This window comes from Barbatula barbatula (genome assembly GCF_947034865.1).
Source record: "Barbatula barbatula genome assembly, chromosome: 15".
In the NCBI taxonomy this organism is placed as follows: Eukaryota; Metazoa; Chordata; class Actinopteri; order Cypriniformes; family Nemacheilidae; genus Barbatula; species Barbatula barbatula.
Window position 1 is genome coordinate 18672050 of NC_136778.1, and position 23673 is coordinate 18695722.

The 23673-nt window shown below is 46.5% G+C and overlaps 1 protein-coding gene across 1 annotated transcript; it reads right to left on the minus strand.

The window, feature by feature from the left end:
- Positions 1-7534: 7534 nt before the first annotated feature.
- Positions 7535-22910, minus strand: kcnk5b (potassium channel, subfamily K, member 5b). Its single transcript, XM_079474514.1, has 5 exons — positions 22688-22910; positions 9953-10064; positions 9542-9708; positions 9211-9379; positions 7535-9128 (listed from the first exon to the last, which is right to left on the minus strand). The coding sequence occupies exons 1-5, from the start codon at positions 22871-22873 to the stop codon at positions 8386-8388; spliced, it is 1377 nt and encodes a 458-aa protein (XP_079330640.1). The 5' UTR covers positions 22874-22910; the 3' UTR covers positions 7535-8385.
- Positions 22911-23673: the final 763 nt, after the last annotated feature.

Here is a 23673-nt window from a genome sequence, read left to right on the forward strand (position 1 = left end):
CATCATGCAGAAAGGTGTTAGCCCGAATAGGGGACAATCCAGGTGGGATACCACCGGCGGGGAGGTCACAGATTCACCAATCGGGAAATCCTGAGTGAGGAATTCAACACACGAGACGACCCAGAGGGGAGTCACTACGTATGGGGCACTAGTCCTAATACAGGGGTCTGCCTGAGCAGGGATGACTCTACCTATAATGGACCTGGTTCTAACAGACGGCTCCGCTCAGTCTGTTACCAAGTGCAATGCTTAGTGATGGATGGAATGCCTATACTTCGCACGAGAGGGGAAAGTAGGGAGGCTAAATAACGCAGTAGTCTCACCTGGCAAGGGGAGAAGGCGTTTTCGCAGGCGTACGCCCAGAACAGGAGTCCGTCCTACACGCCGGGGGCGTTGAGGACATGGGCTGCTACTGGTTCCACGCGAAGATTGTAAAACCTTGCGAAGGTACTGGGTGTAGCTCAACCCGCAGCACTGCAGATGTCTGCCAGAGAGGCGCCTTGTGCCAGTGCCCACGAGGAGGCCACACTCCGAGTGGAGTGGGCTCTCACTGCAAGCGGGCACAGGCGATCTTGGGACTGGTATGCCACCGTGATGGCATCCACAATCCAGTGCGTCAGTCTCTGTTTGGAGACAGTCCCCCCCGGGTGCTGTCCTCCGTAACAGACAAAGAGCTGCTCGGAGTTTCTTAGGCTCCGTGTGCGGTCCAGATAGAGGCGCAGCGCGCATACTGGACACAACACATTAGAGGTTGGGTCTTCCTCCCCTGAGGGGAGCGCCTGCAGGTTCACCACCTGGTCCCGGAAGGGAGTGGTGGGAACCTTGGGCACGTAACCGGGCCGGGGTCTCAAGGCAACGTGAGAGTCGCCGGGCCCGAACTCTAGGCACCTTGGGACACGGAAAATGCCTGTAGGTCCCCCACCCTCTTGATAGAGGCGAGCGCCGTCAGGAGTGCAGCTTTCATCGACAGATGAGGGAGACTGGCAACTCCGAGGGGCTCAAACGGGGCCGTACCAAGGCCCTGTAGGACCACGTTAAGGTCCCAAGAGGGTACAGAGCGCGGTCGAGGTGGATTCACCCTTCTCGCGCCCTTGAGGAACCTGGTGACCAGGTCGTGCTGACCGAGAGACTTACCCTCCACCAGATCGTGATGTGCGGCAATGGACGCAACAAACACTCTCAGAGTGGAAGGGGAGAGATTACTCTCAAGTCTCTGTTGTAAAAAGGCCAGCACCGAACCGATCGGGCAATTCCGTGGGTTCTCCTCCCGGGGAGAACACCAGGACAAAAAGAGGCGCCACTTGTAGGCGTACAACCGCCTAGTGGCAGGGGCTCTAGCCTGTAGAACAGTCTCCCGGACCGCTACCGACAAGCCCCTTAGGGTCTCCTCGTCCCGTCCAGGGGCCAGGCATGGAGTTTCCAGAGGCCTGGGTTGGGGACCCCCGCTCGGAGAAAGGTCAAGTCTGACCAGGGTAAGAGAGTGCGAAGGCACTGCGGCGTTACCGTAATCCGCCTGGTGCCGGCGTGCCACGCCGTCCAGGGAACCCGACTCTGTAGCCAGTGCTGAAGCAGCCGCATGTGCATCAACCCGAGAGGGATTACCCCCGTCGAGGATGCCATGTGCTCCAGGAGCCTCTGAAAGTTCTTCAGCGACGTCGAGGGATGCTGACTGATCAACCTCAGACAGCGCAGCACTGACTGTGCACGCTCGTTGGTGAGACGTGCTGTCATACGGACAGAGTCTAGTTCCATCCCCAGGTAAGAGGTGCTCTGCGCGGGGGAGAGCTTGCTCTTCTCCTGGTTGACCCGGAGGCCTAGACGGTCTAGGTGCCGAAGCACAAGGTCCCTGTGCGTGCACAACACATCTCGCGAGTGTTCCAAGATAAGCCAGTCGTCGAGATAGTTTGCTCCCTGACAGGAGCTAAGGCAGCCTCCACTAGTTTGGAAAAAACCTGTGGAGACAGGGCCAGACCGAATGGCAGGACCCTGTACTGATACGCCCTTCCCTCGAACGCGAACCGTATGAACGGCCGGTGTCGGGGGAGAATAGAGACGTGAAAGTACGCGTCCTTCAGGTCGATTGCCACGAACCAATCCTGGTGACGTACCGAGTCCAGGATGCGTCTCTGCGTCAGCATTCTGAACGGCAGCCTGTGCAGGTGCTTGTTCAGGCGACGCAGATCCAAAATGGGCCGCAGCCCCCGCCCTTTTTGGGCACGATGAAGTACGGGCTGTAAAACCCGGCCGACATCTCGGTTATAGGGAAGAGTTCAACCGCACCCTTCGCCAGAAGGGCGGCGACCTCCTCCCGAAGCACAGAAGCATTCTCTCCACGCACCTAGGTGTACAGAATGCCCCGAAACTTGGGGGGGCGCCTGGCGAATTGGATCGAGTAACCGAGACGGACTGTCCTCTCTATCCAGTGTGACGGGCTGGTGCGCTGCCAAGCGCCCAAGAACCGCGACAACGGGACCAGAGGGACAATCTGCTTCACCGTGCCGGGGAAGGCTGGTTCGGTGGCTGACAGTGCGGTCACCTCGCACAGGGGGGACCCCCCAGGAGGCTGACGGCTCTGTATGTTTACCTGCTTCAGGCGGCCTGACGCAACGTCCGGGGGAGATTGCAGTCGGCGGCCCGATCCATCCAAGACACCGTCTGGACGAGAGTGCTGTGGAGGAAAACCCAGGGGAAATATCTCTCTTTGTGAGTAAGTGGGTGCCGGGCCCTGAAAAGGGCTGGACTTGATGGAGACGCGGCAGGCAGCGTCCTTCCCCGATCCAGCGTTGGAAAGGCCGGGATCGGACCCAATGAAACTTCCCCCAGGTTCGTCCCGTCAGGGCCGCTTAGCAGCGCTCTTGGCGGACTGCTGACGGGGGACAGATGCCTTCTTCCGCGGGGCTCGACGTCTCTGGCGGGTCGTCCTATGGGAGGGTCCTGGAACCGGAGGTGCCACCGCGGGAGGGCGGGGCTGTTGGGAAGCAGACTGCGGCTGAGAACGTGACGACCTGCTGGTGGCCACGTCGCGGCGCGGCAGGATCTGCTTAATCGCCTCGGTCTGCTTCTGAACCGCGGAGAACTGCTGCGCTATGTCCTCCACGGTATCACCAAACAGCCCGGCTTGCGAGATGGGCGCGTCTAGAAGGCGAGCCTTCTGGGCGTCGCTCATCTTCGCAAGGTTAAGCCACAGATGCCTTTCCTGGACCACCATTGTGGACATCGACCGACCCAGGGCGCTCGCCGTGGCCTTCGTCGCCCGTAGCGCGAGGTCTGTGGCAGTGCGCAACTCACTCATGCGAGTTGGGTCGGGCTTCCCGCCGTCCAAATCCTTCAGGACTTTCGCCTGAAAGACCTGGAGGACTGCCATAGCATGGAGAGCAGAAGCGGCTTGTCCAGCAGCACTGTAAGCCCTCGACACGAGTGTCGAAGAGAGCTTACATGCTCTGGACGGGAGTCTAGGTCGACCCCTCCAAGTGGCAGCTGTCTGCGGGCACAAGTGGCCCGCGCCGCACACTCCACCCGGGGAACGTCGACGTAGCCTCTAGCCGCTCCTCCATCCAGGGAAGCCACAGCCGCCAAACCCTCCTGCCTGATACGCGCCGAAAAGGGCGCATTCCAGGACTTGGAGAGCTCTTCATGCACCTCCGGAGAGAACGGCACCGGGGCGGGGCGCGGCTTTTGACCACGCCCCGACCCCAGAAACCATGCATCCAGCCGCGAGCGTTTCGGGGAGGGTGGAGCCACACACTGCAACCCGATGCACGCGGCTGCCCGAGAGAGCATGGCCGACATCTCCGTGTCCGTCTCCTCTGGCACTCGATTGCCTGACGACAGGAGATCAGAGGAGTCTTCCGCATTAGATGCCAGCAGGCAGCTGTCCGATGCAGCGACAGAAATGGAGTCATCATCCCTATACGCAATCTTTCCACTATGAGACGGCTGTCTGCCGCTCATAGGGGACAAACCAGGTGAGCGTGCAGGGGTATGGATGGTCCGCGAGCATGTAGCTGACGGAGCAACATCCATAGGAATCCCCGAATCACCCCCGCTGCTCGCCAAAGCGATCAACCGCGCCGAAACAGCGGCTGAAGACGCCTGGGAAGCAGACGGGGTGGTGGCAGCGCTCGAAAAGAACGTAGCCAACCGTGACCGCAACACCCTGATTGCCATGTCCGCACACACGGGACATGCCGAATCAGTGAAACCTGCCTCAGCATGCTTGAGCCCCAAGCAAGTGACGCAGGTATCATGGCCGTCAGACTCCGGGATGAGTCTGTCGCATCCGAGGACACAGCTACGAGACATACTCGTAGCCGGAGGGACTTACCTCTAAAGGTCTGTAGCCTTCTGCCGAAACGCCCAGGGGAAGTCCACGAAAGGAGAAGTCCGCTGCTCCGCGTCGTAAATCCAGCAGGAAAAAGTTTCTCGAAGTCGAGTAAAAGTGCGTTGCATAAGAACACACAGGTTCCGAAGAACAAAGGATAAGTGAATGACCGCCGCCATCTTCCTTTATACCCGTATGCACGGGGCGGAGACTGGCGTGCGCGTGCCATTCGCCAAGCCCATTGGCGTTTTATAATTAATTATCTCGGAGAAGGTAGGTTCTCAAGATCAAACCCCCAGTCAGTCTCTCACAACGTCGAGAGACCGACTGAAGGGGAACCGCACGTTTCCGACGGAGCTGAGATAACTTTACCGACGGAGCCGAAAGAACCGTACATTTACGACGGAGCCGATAGTGTCGCACATTTTCGACGGTGCTGAGAGAAACGTACATTTCCAAAGAAGACTGTTTTCCCAAGAGAGAAAAACGCAAGGTAAAGTATTATTGCTAATTTGTTGTAAGAAACCCATTAAAAGACTGCTAGCAATATGTATTTCTGTAAGGTTTGCAACCACCATACTGCCAGTTAAAAAAAAATTTTTACCAATGCATAAGTAATAGAAACCTAGCTAGTTACAGATTTTCATGTGGCATTGACAATAAATATCTTCCTATAGTTTACATCCCCCCCTGTCATCTTAGCTGTGTATGTCAGCCAAACAGAGTGTAAGTGATTGTTTACATGAAAAGAATGTTCTGTCATCATTTGCTCACCCTCTTGTCAGTGCAAACCTGTATGACTTTGTTTCTTCCAGAGAAAACAATATTTTGAAGAATGTTGGTTGCTGGTTTCCATTCATTGCATTGGTTTTATGTTCATACAATGGAAGGGTAATGGGTGCCGCTGCTGTTCAGTTGCCAACATTCTTCAAAATATCATCTTTTGTGTTCTGAAGAAGAAAGAAAGTCATGCAGGTGGGTTAGGGTTAGCAATGCTAAAAGGGTGAGTAAATATGTAAAACATATGGATGCTTATTACTTATTTTCCTATTTTTTTATTATTCCCCTGTTAATGTAGATTTTTATCCAGAGGACGGAACAAAGTGCAACGCAAAGACCGTAAGTTGAAAGACTGGCGACAGCAATAAACACCAGGGTATCATCCTTCCGTCGCCACCTCACAGAATTTCAGTGGAAGAACTTTGTAGGTGAGACGCTGCTCAATAGGATATATACAGTATACAGATATAATTCCCAGATAAAATGGAAACTAAGTACAAAAAAAATTATATCTGTAAAAATAATATTTGGAGAATGTTATTGCGATAGTGAACTGTATTGTGTACTAACAGTTTTTTTGGAGTGCAATTAATTTATTTCGATGCCCTACAGGAATACCAAAGGATTTTGGTGATAATATTCCTGCAGGACTCTTATAGGACCGGGAATCCAAAGGAAACCTACAGGATTTCGTTAGGAATCTAATGTATCCTGTACTATGTTTTTTTTATGCTGTTCTACAGGATTTCTCAATTATTTTATTTATTTTATATGAATTTTCTTCACATTTGATGCTGTAAATGGTGAATTTCATTTAAAATCAGTTCTGTTTTATTCCTGTTTTATTCACTTAATGCAAAATTAACCACCGGGAGACTGCTGACATTAGATATTATTTACTAGGTGTTTATATAACAAGTTAAACTATTCATGTACTGTGTTTTACCTTTGTTTTTTTTTTGTTTTTTTTCTCCTGTAAAGCTGCTTTGGAACAATGCAAACTGTGAAAAGCGCTATATAAATAAAATTGCATTGAATTCCAGATACAATTCCTTAAAATAATGCATTTTCTTTAGATTTCATATTTAATTGTAAATTCCATTTTAAATCCGTTCTGTTTGAAGTCCAAGTAAAATTTACAATATATTTTACTAAACATTTGATACAATAGTTTGAATGACAGAAGGGTTCATGCATTGCTGCAAATAACATTAATTGTTTTAAATGTATTTTTGTGTTTTAAGCATTTGTAATGTTTAAATTAATTTAAATAAAGAACAGTTTTTCAATATTGTATTGGGAGTTATTATCATGTATGTGTTGGATAAAAGTAAATTTTAAATAAATATTATAAAACCTAATTTATATTTCCTAAAATATAAACCATTGAATAGGAATACAGTAGTGCACTGTTAATCCAGGTTTTTACAGTACCTGGACTGTATTATATCTCAATTACAGTAATTTACTGGCAACAGTGTTGCCAGTAATGTACTGTAAAAACCCTTTGAAATGTCTAACAGTGTGGCCTAATAGTCTGTCCTAGTATTTTAGTCTCCTTATATCCACTGATTTGATTATATGGTAAAGGTGCCCCACCTCCACTCTTGCAGGAGGGCCACTGAAGTTGTTTTATGCCACTGGGCTCATATCTTTATGTGTTTGAGACACCATTTCATGGCGCTTAAGCCAAAACAACCACCACTAGGAGATACTAACTTGCTGTCTCCCCTCCTATTTCATTAGACCCATATGTGAAGCTCACAATGCGGGACAGATACATTTCTCTTACAAGTGGCACTGTTCCAGCTTTCTGAAGTTACCCTGGAGGTAACTGTACAGTCGATGCAGCAGTATTAAGAGAAGAGAGTGTGTGGGTGGGGTTGCTCTGGGCCTCAACAGCACCACAGAGGAGCAGGATGAACACTGGACGCGTTGCGAGCATCCTGACAGGGAACATTAGAGCCTGGTTCGGGAACAGGAAACCCATTAACTTTAAGCTGATATTGCTACACATCAAGGTTATCTATTCAACATAACATACATCTATTCTGTGTGGATTCATTATGGTTAGTATTATTGTGGTTTTCCAAACATCACTTTATTTTCTGTCAGACTGAAATCGAAACATAAGCCTTCTGTAATAGTTATTGGCCCAGTTTCACAGACACATCTTAGCTTAAGCCAGGACTTGGAGCCAGGAGATATTTGTTGCTTTTATAAAAATACCATAGAAGAAAACATTACTGTATGAATCTCGAAAAAAATGGCACAGGTATATTTTAAGAAATTTCTGACCAAGTTATTTCAGTTAAAACAGGTCACGCATTCATTTTAGTCTGGGACTAGCCTTAAGCCTTGTCTATGAAACTGGGTCATAATGGCTATGCTTATGCATCACTTGAGTGTGAAACAGGTCTCAGCATGTAAAATGCCACTTCAGAGTAAATATAACTGCAAATAATTATGCAAATACAGATTATGATGCAGTTTATTACGTCTACTCTGGTTTAATATCTTCAGCCAACAGACAGGAAGTGGTTTATTCTTCTGGTTTGAAGTCTAGAAACAGAAAGAGTCAATATCTGATAAAAATGTTTATAAAAGTAGGATAAAAGTACAAACATGTTAAAATGATAATTACATATAAACAAAGTTCATGAGCAAAACCCATAATCAGTCAGATGTCCGTCTCGTAACTTTTTGGACATGGAGGATTTGTTATCAATTATTTAAAAACATGACAATGCACAACCTCAGGCCACAATTTTTACCAATTTGAGTTTAAGTTGAGCACTCATTTCCCCAATGTGCTTAACTTGACTGTTCATTCACAGTGTCATTCGTATTAAAGTTTTTAACTTTTGTAACGTTAATCCAGAAAAAGTGATAGGGGGAAAATGAGACCAACACAGGGAAAACTTTCCACTGCCCGTGAAGTTCCAGGCATGGGAGGAAATACGTTTCATTTCCTCTGCCAACCCACATCCCTATCTTGGTCATGGACGTTATAATATTGTAATATATTGTTTGAACATTTTCAATACTGTGAACAGAAATGTTTTACTTATTTGTCTCATCAGCCATATTTAGGAAGGAGAAACAACCGTTTCGGCAAAAAAATATTTGGTCTTACAGCCTTAGCTGCTTAAGTGCTTCTGATAACATCAGCTTTAACCCCTCCAGATGTTTGGCTAAGCCATTATGATCTTCAAAACTGAAAATTCATGACTACAAGCATAACATCTTTATATGGATGGTTTAGACCGGGTAAAGTATTTACTTCAACCAATACTTTTTCTCTGTTCTAATATATGATCTTCTGATACTTTTGACACTGAAAACCTTGAGTCACCATTATTAATGATAATAGTATGGCTTTGGACAGGACTTCGAAAGATTGATGGGTCAGACTTTCTGGAGTCCCATGCACAGTGTCCAGGATTCTCAATTCTCAGTTTTCCATCCCTTTCAGGTATTTGTTGAATAAACGTGGAATCACTATGGTTTTTCATTAGTAGTTTCTGGTCCTCTTGATTTTTCTTGAGATCATCTGTTGGTTCTTCAGATGTGACCATGCACATGTTTGCGCTTATGCTGAACCGCCGTTTCAGACGAGGAGAATGTTCAAGTGGGATCACCAGGCCATGCAGAAGGTCACTGCAGCTCTTGGATCGAGACAGTTCTTCCTCCTGTTTTTTCTTCCTCCTCCTCTTCTCATCTGCTCCAATAGCTTGGATGACATCGCTGTAGTCCTCAACCTTCTCAGACATGAATCGAAAAATGTCAATGACGCCAGAGAGAGGGGGTGGCTTTGGAGCTTTTTTGACCTCTACATTGATTTCAGGAATGTCATCATTGGGGAGCTTGTGACGTCTTAATCTCCTTTTCTTGAGAACTTTATGAGCCTCAACCACCATATGTACATTCCAGCTAAAGAACAGAGACAACCAGGCAAGTCCCAAGCAAATCCACAGCTGCACAAAGAATCTGTAAAGAGCTGGGTAGGATATGTCTGGGTTCACACCTGTATGAAAACATTATTTTAAGATTGAAACATACAATGGATAAAAAAACCTCTTGATTAAAATGAAAGGAGATTTCGATACCTGCTACATAGTCTCCAAAACCCACAGTGGTCATGGTGGTAAAGGAGAAATAGAGGCCTTCTAAGTAAGTCCAATTCTCGAAGCACATAAACACGAAGGATGGGATGATCAGGTGAACCAACAAACCCCATAAAAGGAATATAGCTGTGCAAACAAACTGAACTTTTTTCTGTGGTGTATCAGAAAACATGAATGTTCTTTAGTCAAAAGGTAACAATGTGTTCTTCGTGTAAAATTACACAACTTCTTTGTTTATAGACAGTAGGCATGTTATTGTTGCAAATATGGGTCTGTTTTCTCATAAGAAGTGCGGATGCACTTATATTCTTACCGCAATAAGGCCTTTGTGGAGAAGCACCTGACTTAAGCGTTTTGCTCTACCACCAAAGAAAGTGCCCAACTCACTTATCCATGTGAGACACAATGGAATGCCACAAAGCCCATAAAGAATACAGAACACACGACCTTGGGCTGACTTCGGAGCAACATTGCCATAACCTGAAATAGTTGAGCAAACAGGTTAATCTAAAATATTTTTATTCAATCTAAAGCCAAATCCTTGATGAGATATAACATGACATCTAACATGACATCCTCTAATATCTGCAAAAATGATGGATGCATTGATCTTCTCTTATAGTGTTCGTACTATATTATATACAATTTTAATTTAGCATTCACACAATAGAAAAATAAGCGTACAACAAGTTTTTATACAATATGTTTCCATGCAGTTATCTACCTATGGTAGTAATGACCGTGGCAGCAAAAATAACAGCGTTCTCCCAATTCCAGTTGTTGAATTGTTTTTCTCCTGTTACAGTCACACCTTTTCCAGCTGCCTGGGCTACAACCTGATGGTGAAACATAAAATTATACTTTAAACACACACACAAAAAAAACGTCCATCAACTGAGTACAAAACAAACAGCTAATAGAAACTCATGTTTGTATAAAAATTAAGAATTGTTTGCTTAACCATCCATAATACCTGCACCCGGCATTGGTGAGTATACAGTAGAGGTCTTCTCGGGTCCAAAGATCTTTACCCGACCTGAAATGACCCGAATCACTTTTTACCCGAACCCGAGACAGACCCGATAACGTTTTTATTTTAAAGCCCCGACCCGAGACAGACCTGATAACGTTAGACCCATCCGACCCATCGTATATATTTTTTAAACCCGACTAGACCTGAATGTAAACCGACGTTTATTAATGAAATGTATATGGCAATGAACACGTTGATCCTCTTGTTTTGCTCTGGCAAATTGTGCAAACTGAGGCTAAATGGGTTGTGCCAGTTTTAGCTGAATCAAATCTAAATAAGTGACGACATGGCAACCACTCGCGTGAACATTCTGTCTCAACAATGTGTCCCAAACCGCGTATTACTGAAATGTGCGCGTCTTTTAATATCTACTTCTGGTCGCCTGGTGGAAGTATGTTTTTCCTGAATACGATGGTAACTACATCGAGTGCAAACCCCTGCAGCGTTGGAAACTTCGGGATTTCAATTCTAAGGTGATTTCAGATCACCGCGACTTTTGGAAGATGTGCGTGGCTTTCAACCAGGGCCGGATTGGGACTCATTTTCAGCCCTGGAGTTTCATGCCTTAGACCGGCCCACTTTAGTTTACGACTGACTATATTAAAATAATGATAATTAAAACCTAAGTCTGCAATAGCGCACCGTTCTCTACAGCCTTGAATTCATTGTCATTCAGTGAAAATACAGTAGCCTAAGTTTTGCTTCACAGTGAAGATTTATTAGAACAGGACAGTATCAGAATCTATTTTCTTTAAGAATTAGTGTTCATAAATATCCAAACATTGAAATAAGGAAAAAATTATAAATTACAAAAGATTAAAATAAAATGTATTGCACTGTCTAATGACACTATAATTTATTTTAAATAAACATCTGCTTTACAACTTCAAATATTTTTTTACAAATATGAGAACATTAGTTAAATAATAAAACTATTGGACTGTTATTTTCTGACTTTTCTTTCACAATGATTTCTAATGATTGTTTCATCTCTTTTTCCTCTGCATAAGTGTAGCTTCAAGGAAACATGGACAACCCTAAAACATTAATTAACGCGGGCTTCGAACCGACGTCGGTCTGAATGGGGGACGGGCGCTCTAACAATGAGCTAGCTTGCACCTATTGAGACATGCTTTTGCACGGCCACTAGCATCTTGCAGTGCTCCTATTCCTAAATACCTTAACGTTAGCTTACCGGCCGTCTCGTCGTCTTCATTTGCTTTGAGAAAAAATGTGGTCTTCTTAGAACATTTGGCCGCGTCAGTTTCCAGAGCTTTCTTGCTTTTTATTCTGGACTTTTCAGCGCCGCCTTTGCGCTTTCTGTCATCCATTTTTATTTCTGACGGTTTTTTATTTTGAGCAACTTGCAGTGGCGCTGTCGGGGGCGGGGCCAGGGAGTCAAAAGATAATCACGTCATCATTAACCTGCAGGCTGCGCTCTGAGTTGGGCTGCGAAAAAATATGAAATAAAAAAGAGTGGGGCTGCGATAAAATAATAAATAAAAAGATTAGGGCTGCTGTGAGTGAAGGCAGCCTAGGGAACGTCTCGGTTACGTCTGTAACCTCGGTTCCCTGATGGAGGGAACGAGACGTTGTGAGAGACTGACTGGGGTTTGATCTTGAGAACCTACCTTCTCCGAGATAATTAATTAATAAAACGCCAATGGGCTTGGCGAATGGCACGCGCACGCCAGTCTCCGCCCCGTGCATACGGGTATAAAGGAAGATGGCGGCGGTCATTCACTCACCCTTTGTACTGAGGAACCTGAGAGGGCACTCCCGTTCACTGCAGTGATTCGGTGCAGCGTTGTGGCATGAAGTCACAACGTCTCGTTCCCTCCATCAGGGAACCGAGGTTACAGACGTAACCAAGACGTTCCCCTTCAGTCGGTCTCTCGACGTTGTGAGAGACTGACTGGGGATCAATCTTAAACGCCACAGCGCTTGCACCGATATCACGACCTCTAGCGGAGCGACCCTGACTGGGCTAGCGAGTCCCAGAGTGCTACCGCGAGACGTAATCTTCCAGTCATATAGTATTGGTCATACCGAGAAGCCTCTACTGACGGCCTCACGGACAGTGGCGTACGCCTCTAGTAGCGAGGAGCTGTCCGGAGCCGAACACTGGGGAAACACTGCTCTCCTCTTAGAAGAGTGTGCTACGGAGGCCACATCCTACCCGGAGGGGAGGTACATGTGGAGACATGACATGGTCTCCCCGGCGGGGAGAACAACATGCGGAACGGTGTTAGCCCGAATAGGGGGACAATCCAGGTGGGATTACCACCGGCGGGGAGGTCACAGATTCACCAATCGGGAAATCCTGAGTGAGGAATTCAACACACGGGACGACCCAAAGGGGAGTCACTACGTATGGGGCACTAGTCCTAATACAGGGGTCTGCCTGAGCAGGGATGACTCTACCTGTAACGGACCTGGTTCTAACAGACGGCTCCGCCCAGTCTGTTACCAAGTGCAATGCTTAGTGATGGATGGAATGCCTATACTTCGCCCGAGAGGGGAAAGTAGGTAGGCTACAATAGCGCACTAGTCTCACCTGGTGAGGGGAGAAGGCGCTTTCGCAGGCGTACGCCCAAACCAGGAGCCCACCCTAAACGTTGGCGGCGTTTAAGGGATGTGCTGCAACTGGTTCCACGTGGAGATTGTAAAATCTCGTGAAGGTACTGGGCGTAGCCCAACCCGCAGTTCTACAATGTCTGCCAGAGAGGCGCCCTGTGCCAGTGCCCACGAGTGGAGTGGGCTCTCACCCAGCGGGCACGGCGATCCTGGGATTGGTACCCAGTGCGCCACTTCTGTTTGGAGACAGCCCCCCCCGGGTGCCGTCTCCCAGAACAGACAAAGAGCTGCTCAGAGCTTCTGAGGCTCTGTGTGCGGTCCAGACCGAGGCGCAGCGCGCGTACTGGACACAACACATAGAAAGGTTGGGTCTTCCTCTCCGGAGGGGAGCGCCTGCAGGTTCACCACCTGGTCCCGGAAGGGAGTAGTGGGAAGCTTGGGCTCGTTGTCGGGATAGGATCTCAGGACCACGTGAGAATTACCGATCCCGAGTTCCAGGCACCTTTGGGACACAGAGAATGCCTGTAGGTCCCCCACCCTCTTGATGGAGGTGAGCGCCACAAAGAGTGCATCTTTCATCCGACTGAGGAAGATTGGCAATACTTAGGGGCTCACCAGGGCCGTACCAAGGCCCTGTAGGACCCCATTAGGGTCCCAAGAGGGTACGGAGCGCGGCCAGGGTGGACACACCCTTCTCGCGCTCCTGAGGAACCTGGTGACCAGGTTGTGCTGACGGGGATACTTACCTGCGGGTCAGCACTGATCCGATCAGGCAACTCCGCGGGTTCTCCTCCCGGGGAGAACACCAGGACAATTGGCGCCACTTATAAGCGTATGACCGCCTAGAGGCGGGGCTCTAGCCTGTAAGACAGTCTCCCGGACCGCTAACGGGCAAGCCCTCGTCCCGTCCAGGGGCCAGGCATGGAGGTTCCAGAGGCCTGCGTTGGGGTGCCACAACGTGCCCTTCCCCTGCAACGGAAGGTCCTTCGTCAGGGGAATGGGCCAGGGGGGCTGTCGTCAGATCTACCAGATCCGAGAGCCAGGTCTGGTTGGGCCAGTATGGCACCACTCACCAGAACCTGATGCCCCTTTCTCTGACCTTGCACAGGACCTGTGCAAGGAGGCTCACTGGGGGGGAAGGCGTACTTCCGCTTGTCCCGCGGCCAGCTGTGTGCTAGGGCATCCGTGCCGAGGGGACCCTCGGTCTGGGAATACCATAGCAGGTAATGGGTGGAGTCCGGGGAGGCAACAGGTCCACCTGTGCCTGCCGAACCGCTTCCCACATGAGCCGGGCTGCACGGGGATGGAGTCGCCACTCTCCGTGGGGAGTACACTGTCGAGAGAGCGCATCGGCTGTCTGGTTCAGGTTGCCCAGAAGAAACGTGGCCCGCAGGGATTCACCTGCTGACTCCCAAGGAGGAGGCATCGGGCGAGTTGTGATAACTGCGGTGAGCGTATGCCGCCTTGCGATTGATGTACGCTACGGCAGTCGTGCTGTCCAACCGGACTAGCACGTGTTTGTCCTGCACGAGGGGCTGGAGCCTCCTCAGTGCCAGAAGGACTGCCAACAACTCTAGGCAGTTGATATGCCCACGCAGTCGGGGACCTGTCCACCGACCCGATACTGCGTGCCCACTTGCACACCGCACCCCACCCTTGCAGGGAGGCGTCTGTCGTTCCCACGACACGCCTCGAAACCTGTCCGAGCGGGACCCCCGCTCGGAGAAAAGGTCAAGTCTGACCAGGGTAAGAGAGTGCGAAGGCACTGAGGCGTTACCGTAATCCGCCTGGTGCCGGCGTGCCACGCCGTCCAGGGAACCCGACTCTGTAGCCAGTGCTGAAGCGGCCGCATGTGCATCAACCCGAGAGGGATTACCCCCGTCGAGGACGGCATGTGCCCCAGGAGCCTCTGAAAATTCTTCAGCGGCGTCGAGGGATTCTGACTGATCAACCTCAGACAACGCAGCACTGACTGTGCACGCTCGTTGGTGAGACGTGCTGACATACGGACAGAGTCTAGTTCCATACCGAGGTAAGAGGTGCTCTGCGCGGGGGAGAGCTTGCTCTTCTCCTGGTTGACCCGGAGGCCTAGACGGTCTAGGTGCCGAAGCACAAGGTCCCTGTGCGTGCACAACACATCTCGCGAGTGTGCCAAGACAAGCCAGTCGTCAAGATAGTTTAGCACTCGCACGCCTTGCTCCCTGCCAGGAGCTAAGGCAGCCTCCACTAGCTTGGAAAAAACCCGTGGAGACAGGGCCAGACCGAATGGCAGGACCCTGTACTGATTCGCCCTTCCCTCGAACGCGAACCGTAGGAACGGCCGGTGTCGGGGGAGAATAGAGACGTGAAAGTACGCGTCCTTCAGGTCGATTGCCACGAACCAATCCTGGTGACGTACCGAGCCCAGGATGCGCCTCTGCGTCAGCACTCTGAACGGCAGCTTGTGCAGGTGCTTGTTCAGGTGCCGCAGATCCAAAAATGGGCCGCAGCCCCCCGCCCTTTTTTGGGCACGATGAAGTACTGGCTGTAAAACTCGGACGACATCTCGGTTATAGGGACGGGTTCGACCGCACCCTTCGCCAGAAGGGCGGCGACCTCCTGCCGAAGTACGGAAGCATTCTCTCCTCGCCCCGAGGTGTACAGAATGCCACGAAACTTGGGGGGGCGCCTGGCGAATTGGATCGAGTAACCGAGACGGACCGTCCTCTCTATCCAGTGTGACGGGCTGGTGCGCTACCAAGCGCCCAAGAACCGTGACAACGGGACCAGAGGGACAATCTGCCTCACCGTGCCGGGGGAGGCTGGTTCGGTGGCTGACAGTACGGTCACCTCGCACAGGGGGGACCCCCAGGGAGGTTGACGGCTCTGTGTGTTTACCTGCTTCAGGCGGCCCAACGCAATGTCCGGAGGAGATTGCGGTCGGCGGCCCGATCCATCCCATACACCGTCTGGACGAGAGTGTTGTGGAGGAAAACCCAGGGGAGATTTGTCTCTTTGAGAGTATGTGGGCGCCGGACCCTGAAAAGGGCCCAAACTGCCGTCCTCCACGGTATCACCAAGCAGCCCTGCTTGCGAGATGGGCGCATCCAGAACCGACGTTCTGGGCGCCGCTCACCTGCGCAAGACTTACCCACAGATGCCTCTCTTGGACCACCATTGTGGACATCGACCGACCCAGTGCACGTGCCGTGGCCTTCGTCGCTCGTAGCGCGAGGTCTGTGGCAGTACGTAGCTCTCATACGAGTTGGGTCGAACTTCCCGTCGTCCAAATCCTTCAGGACTTACCTGAAAAACCCGGAGGACCGCCATGGCGTGGAGAGCGGAGGCGGTTCGTCCTGCAGCACTGCAAGTCTTCGACGAGTGTCGAAGAGCTTACGTGCTCTGGACGGGAGTCTAGGTCGAGCCCCCCCCAGTGGCAGCTGTCTGCGGGCACAAGTGGCCCGCGACTGCACGCTCCACGCGGGGAACGTCAACATAGACTCTAGCCGCCCCACCAACCAGGGAAGTCACAGCCACAGAGCCCTCCGGCCTGAAACGCGCCAAAAGGAGCGCATTCCAGGACTTGGCAAGCTCGTCATGCACCTCCGGGAAAAAATGGTAACGGAGCGGGGCGTGGCTTTTGACCACGCCCCCGAAACCGCGCATCTAGCCGCGAGCGTTCCGGCGAGGATGTTGTTACACCCTGCAACCCGATGCACGCGGCTGCCCGGGAAAGCATGGCCGACATCTTAGCCCGAGTCTCCTCCGGAGCTCTCTTCCGCATCCGATGCCAGCAGGCAGCTGTCCGACGCAGCGACAGAGATAGCGTCATCATCCGTTTGCGAAGTCTTACCACTATGAGACGGCCGTCTGCCGCTCGTAGGGGACGAACCAGGTGAGCGTGAAGGGGTATAGATGGTCCGCGAGCGTGAAGCTGACGGAGCGACATCTATCGCGTCCCTAAATCACCCCCGCCGCTCGCCAAAGCGGTCAACCTCGCCGAAACGGCAGCTGAACACGCCTGGGAAACAGACGGGGTGGTGGCAGCGCTCGAAAGAACGTAGCCAACCGTGACCGCAACACCCTGATTGCTATGTCCGCACACACGGGACATTGCATCAGTGAAAACCTGCCTCAGCATGCTTGAGCCCCAAGCAAGTGACACAGGAATCATGGCCGTCAGACTCCGGGATGAGTCTGTCGCACCCAAGGATACAGCTACGAAACATGCTCGTAGCCGGAGGGACTTACCTCTTAAGGTCTGTAGCCTTCTGCCGAAACGCCCAGGGGAAGTCCACCGAAAGGAGAAGTCCGCTGCTCCGCGTCATAAATCCAGCAGGTTTTTCTCGAAGTCGAGTATCGCGTGTAGCATCAGCAAACACACAGGTTCCGAAGAACAAAGGATGAGTGAATGACCGCCGCCATCTTCCTTTATACCCGTATGCACGGGGCGGAGACTGGCGTGCGCGTGCCATTCGCCAAGCCCATTGGCGTTTTATTAATTAATTATCTCGGAGAAGGTAGGTTCTCAAGATCAAACCCCAGTCAGTCTCTCACAACGTCGAGAGACCGACTGAAGGGGAAAGCCACATTTCAACCGTGCCATGACAATACCGGCCCTCGCGGCCAAAAAAACTGACCGGCCCACCGGGAATTCTCCCGCTGCTCCCGATTAGCCAATCCGGGGCTGCTTTCAACCGATCGGCTAAGGGTTGGAGGAGAGTTGGTAACTACACGCACACACACAAGCGACGCGCTGTTATTGTACAGGATAGTTCGGGTCTTCCTCGGGTCAATTAAGCAAAACTATTTTTACTTTATATTATCCGAGACCCGAAGACACTAATAATATACCCGACCCGTGTCCGACGCTCCCGTGAATCTTTGAGACCCGAACCCGCTCGGGTCTCGGGCCGGACCTCGGGTTTTTGGAACTAAGTGGACCCGTGAAGACCTCTAGTATACAGTATGTTACTGTCAATCGCCAGTTGGCGGGTCAAATTTGAGAACAGACCGTTTTTATAAAGATTTGCTTTTTCTGATGTTAGCGAATCAAATTATCTTTCACAAAGACAAGATCGAATCAAGTAATAGAAGGTATTTCAAAGTCGTCACTTTCCCATGTGAAAACGCCGGAAATGTTTCCGCTTCAGTGGTTAAAGACTCAGCAGAATTAATAGTTATAGAGGAAACGGAATTCCGCACACCATTTGAGTGTCCAAGAACACTTGATTCCATTGTAAGTCCTAATGTAGTCGTAGGGATCACCGTTGAGTCCAGCTGCTTATAGAATATGCATTCTGTTATCTGAAAATGTTATTTTGCATTTCAATTATTGCATTTGATTATATTTGTATCTGAACACTATTAAGCCTTAAAAAACCTAAAGCAATGTTTAATTTCTTCTGTTTATTTATATTATGTGCTATAGCTTGTCTTTTTTATTCATTTGTTCTTATTTACTGACTGCATGCAGCGTAAAAACAGCTGTGGTGACCCCTGATAATGGGAGCAACCCAAAATAGAGAGCTAGATCTTATTTACTGACTTATTTACTTGTATATATAGAGTTTAAAGTTATTAAAGACATTTATGCATTTGGCAGAGGCTTTTAATCAAAGCGACTTACATTGCATGATACAATACTGTACATTTGTTTCTAAGAATGTGCAATCCCATGGGATCAAACCCACAAACTTGGCATTGCTAGTGCCATGCTCTAACCACTGAGCTACAGGAAAGCTATTTGTTAGGTCAATAGTTTTTGCTCTGGTATTAGAGGGTATCTAATTTTTGGCCTAGGCGTAATTTGGTGGGTGGAAAAAGCACACACCATTTTTTGGAAGAATTAAGAAATGCTTGCAGAAGGTGTGTATTGTTTAGCGTCCATTAATACTTAAACCGCATGGAAAACGCAGGATGCGCTACCTTCTCACCATCTCCTGTTGCTCACACTCGTAAGTTATAGTTGCGGAAGACTATAAAGTATATAAAATGCACGCACCATCCACACTCGCGGCACTTGCTTGTGTTTTTAGTGTCCAAGCACAAAAAATGCGTAAACCAATGAACAAGTGACATTTTTAGTCATAGGAATAAACTGTTTTTAAAAAAAAGCAGAGTATAGCCAATGGACGGAACTCCCACTGTATATGATAAATATTTCCAACGAGTTATTACAGAAACAATTTATGAATTAATTTATTAAGTATTGTTTTAATCATCTCTGTGCTGACCACTTTTTAAAACAAAGTTACGCCACTGAATTTTGGTGTCATATAAGTTTGCTAATTAGAATACAAGATAACGTGATGGGTCAAAAATGATAACAACAACTATTTTCTTTTTGTGGCAATTTATGAATTAATTTATTAAGTATTGTTTTAATCATATCTGTGCTGACCACTTTTTAAAACAAAGTTACGCCACTGAATTTTGGTGTCATATAAGTTTGCTAATTAGAATACAAGATAACGTGATGGGTCAAAAATGATAACAACAACTATTTTCTTTTTGTGGCTATTTTTAAAAAAAAAACTATTTTTCTTTCAGTGAAAATGTTGGCAGTGCAAGTAAAAATTGTAATCACTGCCTGGACTTTAGTGTTGAACACTAGTTTACCTGATTTGTTTAGTAGCTAGATTAAATGTAGGATTCACATATTAATTCAAAGTTGCATAGTTCAGGGAAGTAAAATAGTTCAGGGATGAATAATTGGGACACTTAAACCCTCTAGTATTTGGTCATACCAAAAGCATGTTTTAAGTAAATAAAACTTTGGTGTTATGTTGTGTTGGATTGCTTACTGACCTATACTCATCTCTGTTTATCATAATTAAACCTGCATCATCCTCAAACTCCTCTCCAGTGTTTTGTTCAGAAATCTTGTATTGCCAGCACCACTTGAAAAATGAAAAAGAATTGCGCACTATACTTGGCCCCCTCTGTCAATTGTGGCCCCAATGGGGCCCCTGCTTTTACAAATTCTTAGATCCACCACTGGATATCGTGCCGATTATTCGTCAAAAACAATGAATTGGCCGACCTCTGGTTTAGGACAGACTATAATTTCTTGTAGAACCTTGACGTAATTTTGTAAACCTCTAGATACAAAACTTAAAACAATTGTTTTTTTAAACATTGCCTTGTATCTTTCATGTAAAATAGGACAGAATAACAGGTCCAAATACTAAGTTACAGATTGTGTCACTGTGTAGGTGCAGTCTACAGTGTTCCGGACAGTACGACAATGGATATTTCCATTGTCTAAATATATTGGAAAAAATCTTCTGCCATGGTGAATGCACTAGGGGTCGACCGATTATCGACGTGGATATTAAGCATTTTTATGACTATCAACATCGGTCATTTTCAAAGCATATTTGCAGATTAAGTAATCTAATTTTGAAACGTGCTATTTGGACCTAATGCAGTCACCTCTATTTGAAAATGCCAGTCTCTGGCCTAGAGTAGTGCCCGCCCATCTGATTTGCTGGAAGTCACAAGTCTGCCATTTAATGCAGAAGCCTGAAGACATGAAAGAACTGCACTCTTGAACTGAAAGCATATCATTTGATGGAATTGGCCTTTGCACATTATTTAAAGTCATCCCATTTCACAAATACAAGCCATTGTAAATGACAAATGCTCGTGGGAATTTCTTTGAAGGGATAGTTCACCAAAAAATCATTTTTTTATTCCCCCACATGACATTCTACAGGTTTCAAGACCTCCCAGCAACTTCGGAACACAATATAAGATATTTAGAGTTGCAGCTATCGAATATTTTAGTAAAAGAGTGTCCTATCGTTAATTCCATAAATTAATCGGATAAAACATATTTGCTTAATTAAAGAGCAATATTAAACTCAGGCAATGCACTCGCAGACGGGACGCTGATGGGGCACAGCCGCCCCTCGAACTGATCGCGTGTCAAATTGAGTTATTTTCGCAACTTATCACGCATAAACCTATCATTAAAACAGACTAAAACTCTGCGAATACTCATCATAGAAACGTAAAGCATATGTCTAAAGAAAGCTTGAAGTGTATACTTTTAAATGATCAAATTAACATGAAGTTATGAAGTAAGTTGTTTATAAGTAGTGAAAATATATTTTTTGGAGCTCCAGATGTATGCACTGTTTTTAAGTTGTCTGTGGACATGTATTCTTATCGAAGGAAAAGAACAATTGATCCCCACATGGACCATACGTGAGACTGTGGTCAGTGCAGTGGACATAAATCAATACACAAATTAGTATTGAAGTCATTGAAATATATATGAAGAAATTGGTTCTAAAATGAGATAAAATGTTCAAAAATCATGTTTATTGTGCATTCCAGTTAATATCAATGAAATTGCAGTTGGTTTGTTTTGATACAAGTCATAATAACACAATAAAATACAGCTAACTAACAAATACAAAATTACACATAAAAAGTATGAGCATATTAGCCTGGTTCTGTCAACCTTGCACTGGTTACCTATAACGCATTGCATTAACTTTAAAATCTTGATTATTGCCTATAAAGCAATACATGGTTTAGCTCCTCACTACTTGAGTGAACTTCTCTTGTTTCCTCCTTGTGTTTTTTCTCTCCTTATCTTGGGTGGGTGGTTCTAGGTGATGGCCCCTGTGTCTATGTGCGTGCATTTGTATGCGTGTATGTGTCTGTGTGGGTGTGTCTTCTGTGTTTTCACCTTTTTTGTTTTGACTTGCATAACCTTATATGTTTTGCGTCAATATGTTTTCTTGTACAGCTGCTTTGTAACAATGAAAATTGTAAAAAGCGCTATATAACTAAAGTTGACTTGACAATAAAAAATAAAAAAATTATTAAAAAATGTAAAACATGATATTAGATTTTTTCTAAATGTACTTACATAGGCCTATACATATAGGCCTACATATGAAGAGTTTAGTTCCTAAAAGTGATAACTCAGTTTTCTATTTATTTCAAAAATTATGGTTTTTATTATGTTATTATGTTATCATATTTTTATTGTGTTCTATTGAGTTTGATTGGCATTGATTGGACTGCACAATAAAAACAACATCATTTTTTAATTGTTTTAACCAAACTATATAATATAAATATGTATTAATGCTGCACGATAAATCGTGATTCCCATTCAAATCGCGATTGAATCGATGTGGCTATTGCAATTGTACATCGTACATAGAAAAATGTCTCTTTGGTTAATTAAGGTTCCAGACCCCTGGTACTGCTCACTTCCGTTTGGTAAATGCCCCATGATAGTATTACTATTACTCTGTTTTTTTACATAAAATACTCTGCCAGTGTGTTTGTAGGTTTTAAAAACTTTCATGCAAAATGTATTGTTTTTTTATTAACAACGAAAAATCGAAATAGTTTGTAGTTTGTAGACGTTCCCTACCCGGCCTAATCGCAAGAGTGTTGCTGGTGGAGCGTATTTGCGTTGCAACAAATAAACTGTCATCTGTCTACTTTAATACTTTAGAATAGGCTAAGCCAATTTTTATACAATTATACTTATCCACCAAAGATCTATCGACGTTTTGTCGAGGCTGAATATCCGCCAAACATAACGTCGAGCCAACTTTACATCGGTCTTTGCTTTTAAACAGAAGGACTTTTTCTCTCAAACATGTTGCATTCACTGTTTTATTGTTTATTCGACAACCGCAATCAAATTCGTTCGTTTTAAATCATAAAAGTAAACTTATATGGCAGTGTTTGTTTGCGTTTTCCGGGAAACCCTTTACGCGCTACAAAGATATTTGAAAGACTTTCCGCATTGACTTTAAGTGTAAACAATTATCCCCGTCGCAATCACCACCAACAATTCGCCGAATCAATGTTCTGGTATACCGTATAACTTACCTTAATGATACGCTCCAAATCATCCTTGTTTAAACATGAACAATTCTTTAATATGTCTTCCTTTTGGTTTTCATAATTCTGTACTGCTAATTTCCACATCGGTTCCTCGATGATCTGAAATATCGCAGCTCCGATTGACAAGTAAAAAATGATGACTGATGTTAAGATAGGTCCTTTATCTGCCATTGTATCAAAATACACCCACCTCTGCACAATGCCGAAATTCGTCTTTTGGTAACTTCTGCGCAACGCGTGACGTGGATGAGGTTGAGAAGGAAGAAGGATCTAGAGCCACGCCTGTAGGTGTGAACCCAGTGTTTCTAAACTTTTCATTTGTTTTTATAAATACGTGGTTGTTCGACAGGCTGTGATTTTTGCACCTTTTTATTTTTCTCGTCATAGGCTATGCACATTGTGTGTTCGTGTTCGAAATGGGATTAACATATTATTTAACTGGACAGTTCTTGGTTATTTTACAACTTTAGGAGACGGTAAAGGCGACGTGAATTGGTCATTGTATTGCAATGAAATTACGTGCCCGAGACGCAGGGCCGTCCTGTGGTCTTCAAAAAATACATGTTAGGGAATTCAAATGTTTTTATTTTCAAAAAATTTATTACAATTATGGCAGCATGACAACATTTTTGTTGAGATTATAATGTAATTATACCGTTACTGGTTAGACCGTTACTGGTTAGATACTTGAGAATTGTAATCAGTTTTCTGATAACAAACTACATGGCAAAAGTAGTAGTCAGTAATGTAATCCCTTACATTACACATTTCTTGTTGAAGATTAGTTTTGACAGCTAAATATCAGGGTTTTTGCTCAAGAGACTTAAATCTGCATCTGTGTATAAAGTGCTAATTTAAAAAACACAAATATTGTGTAATTGAATTTATAACTTTATAAAACTAAACACCATTAAATATAAAGATAGTTAAGATATATGTAGGTATAAGCATATTTAAAGTAAATATTCATT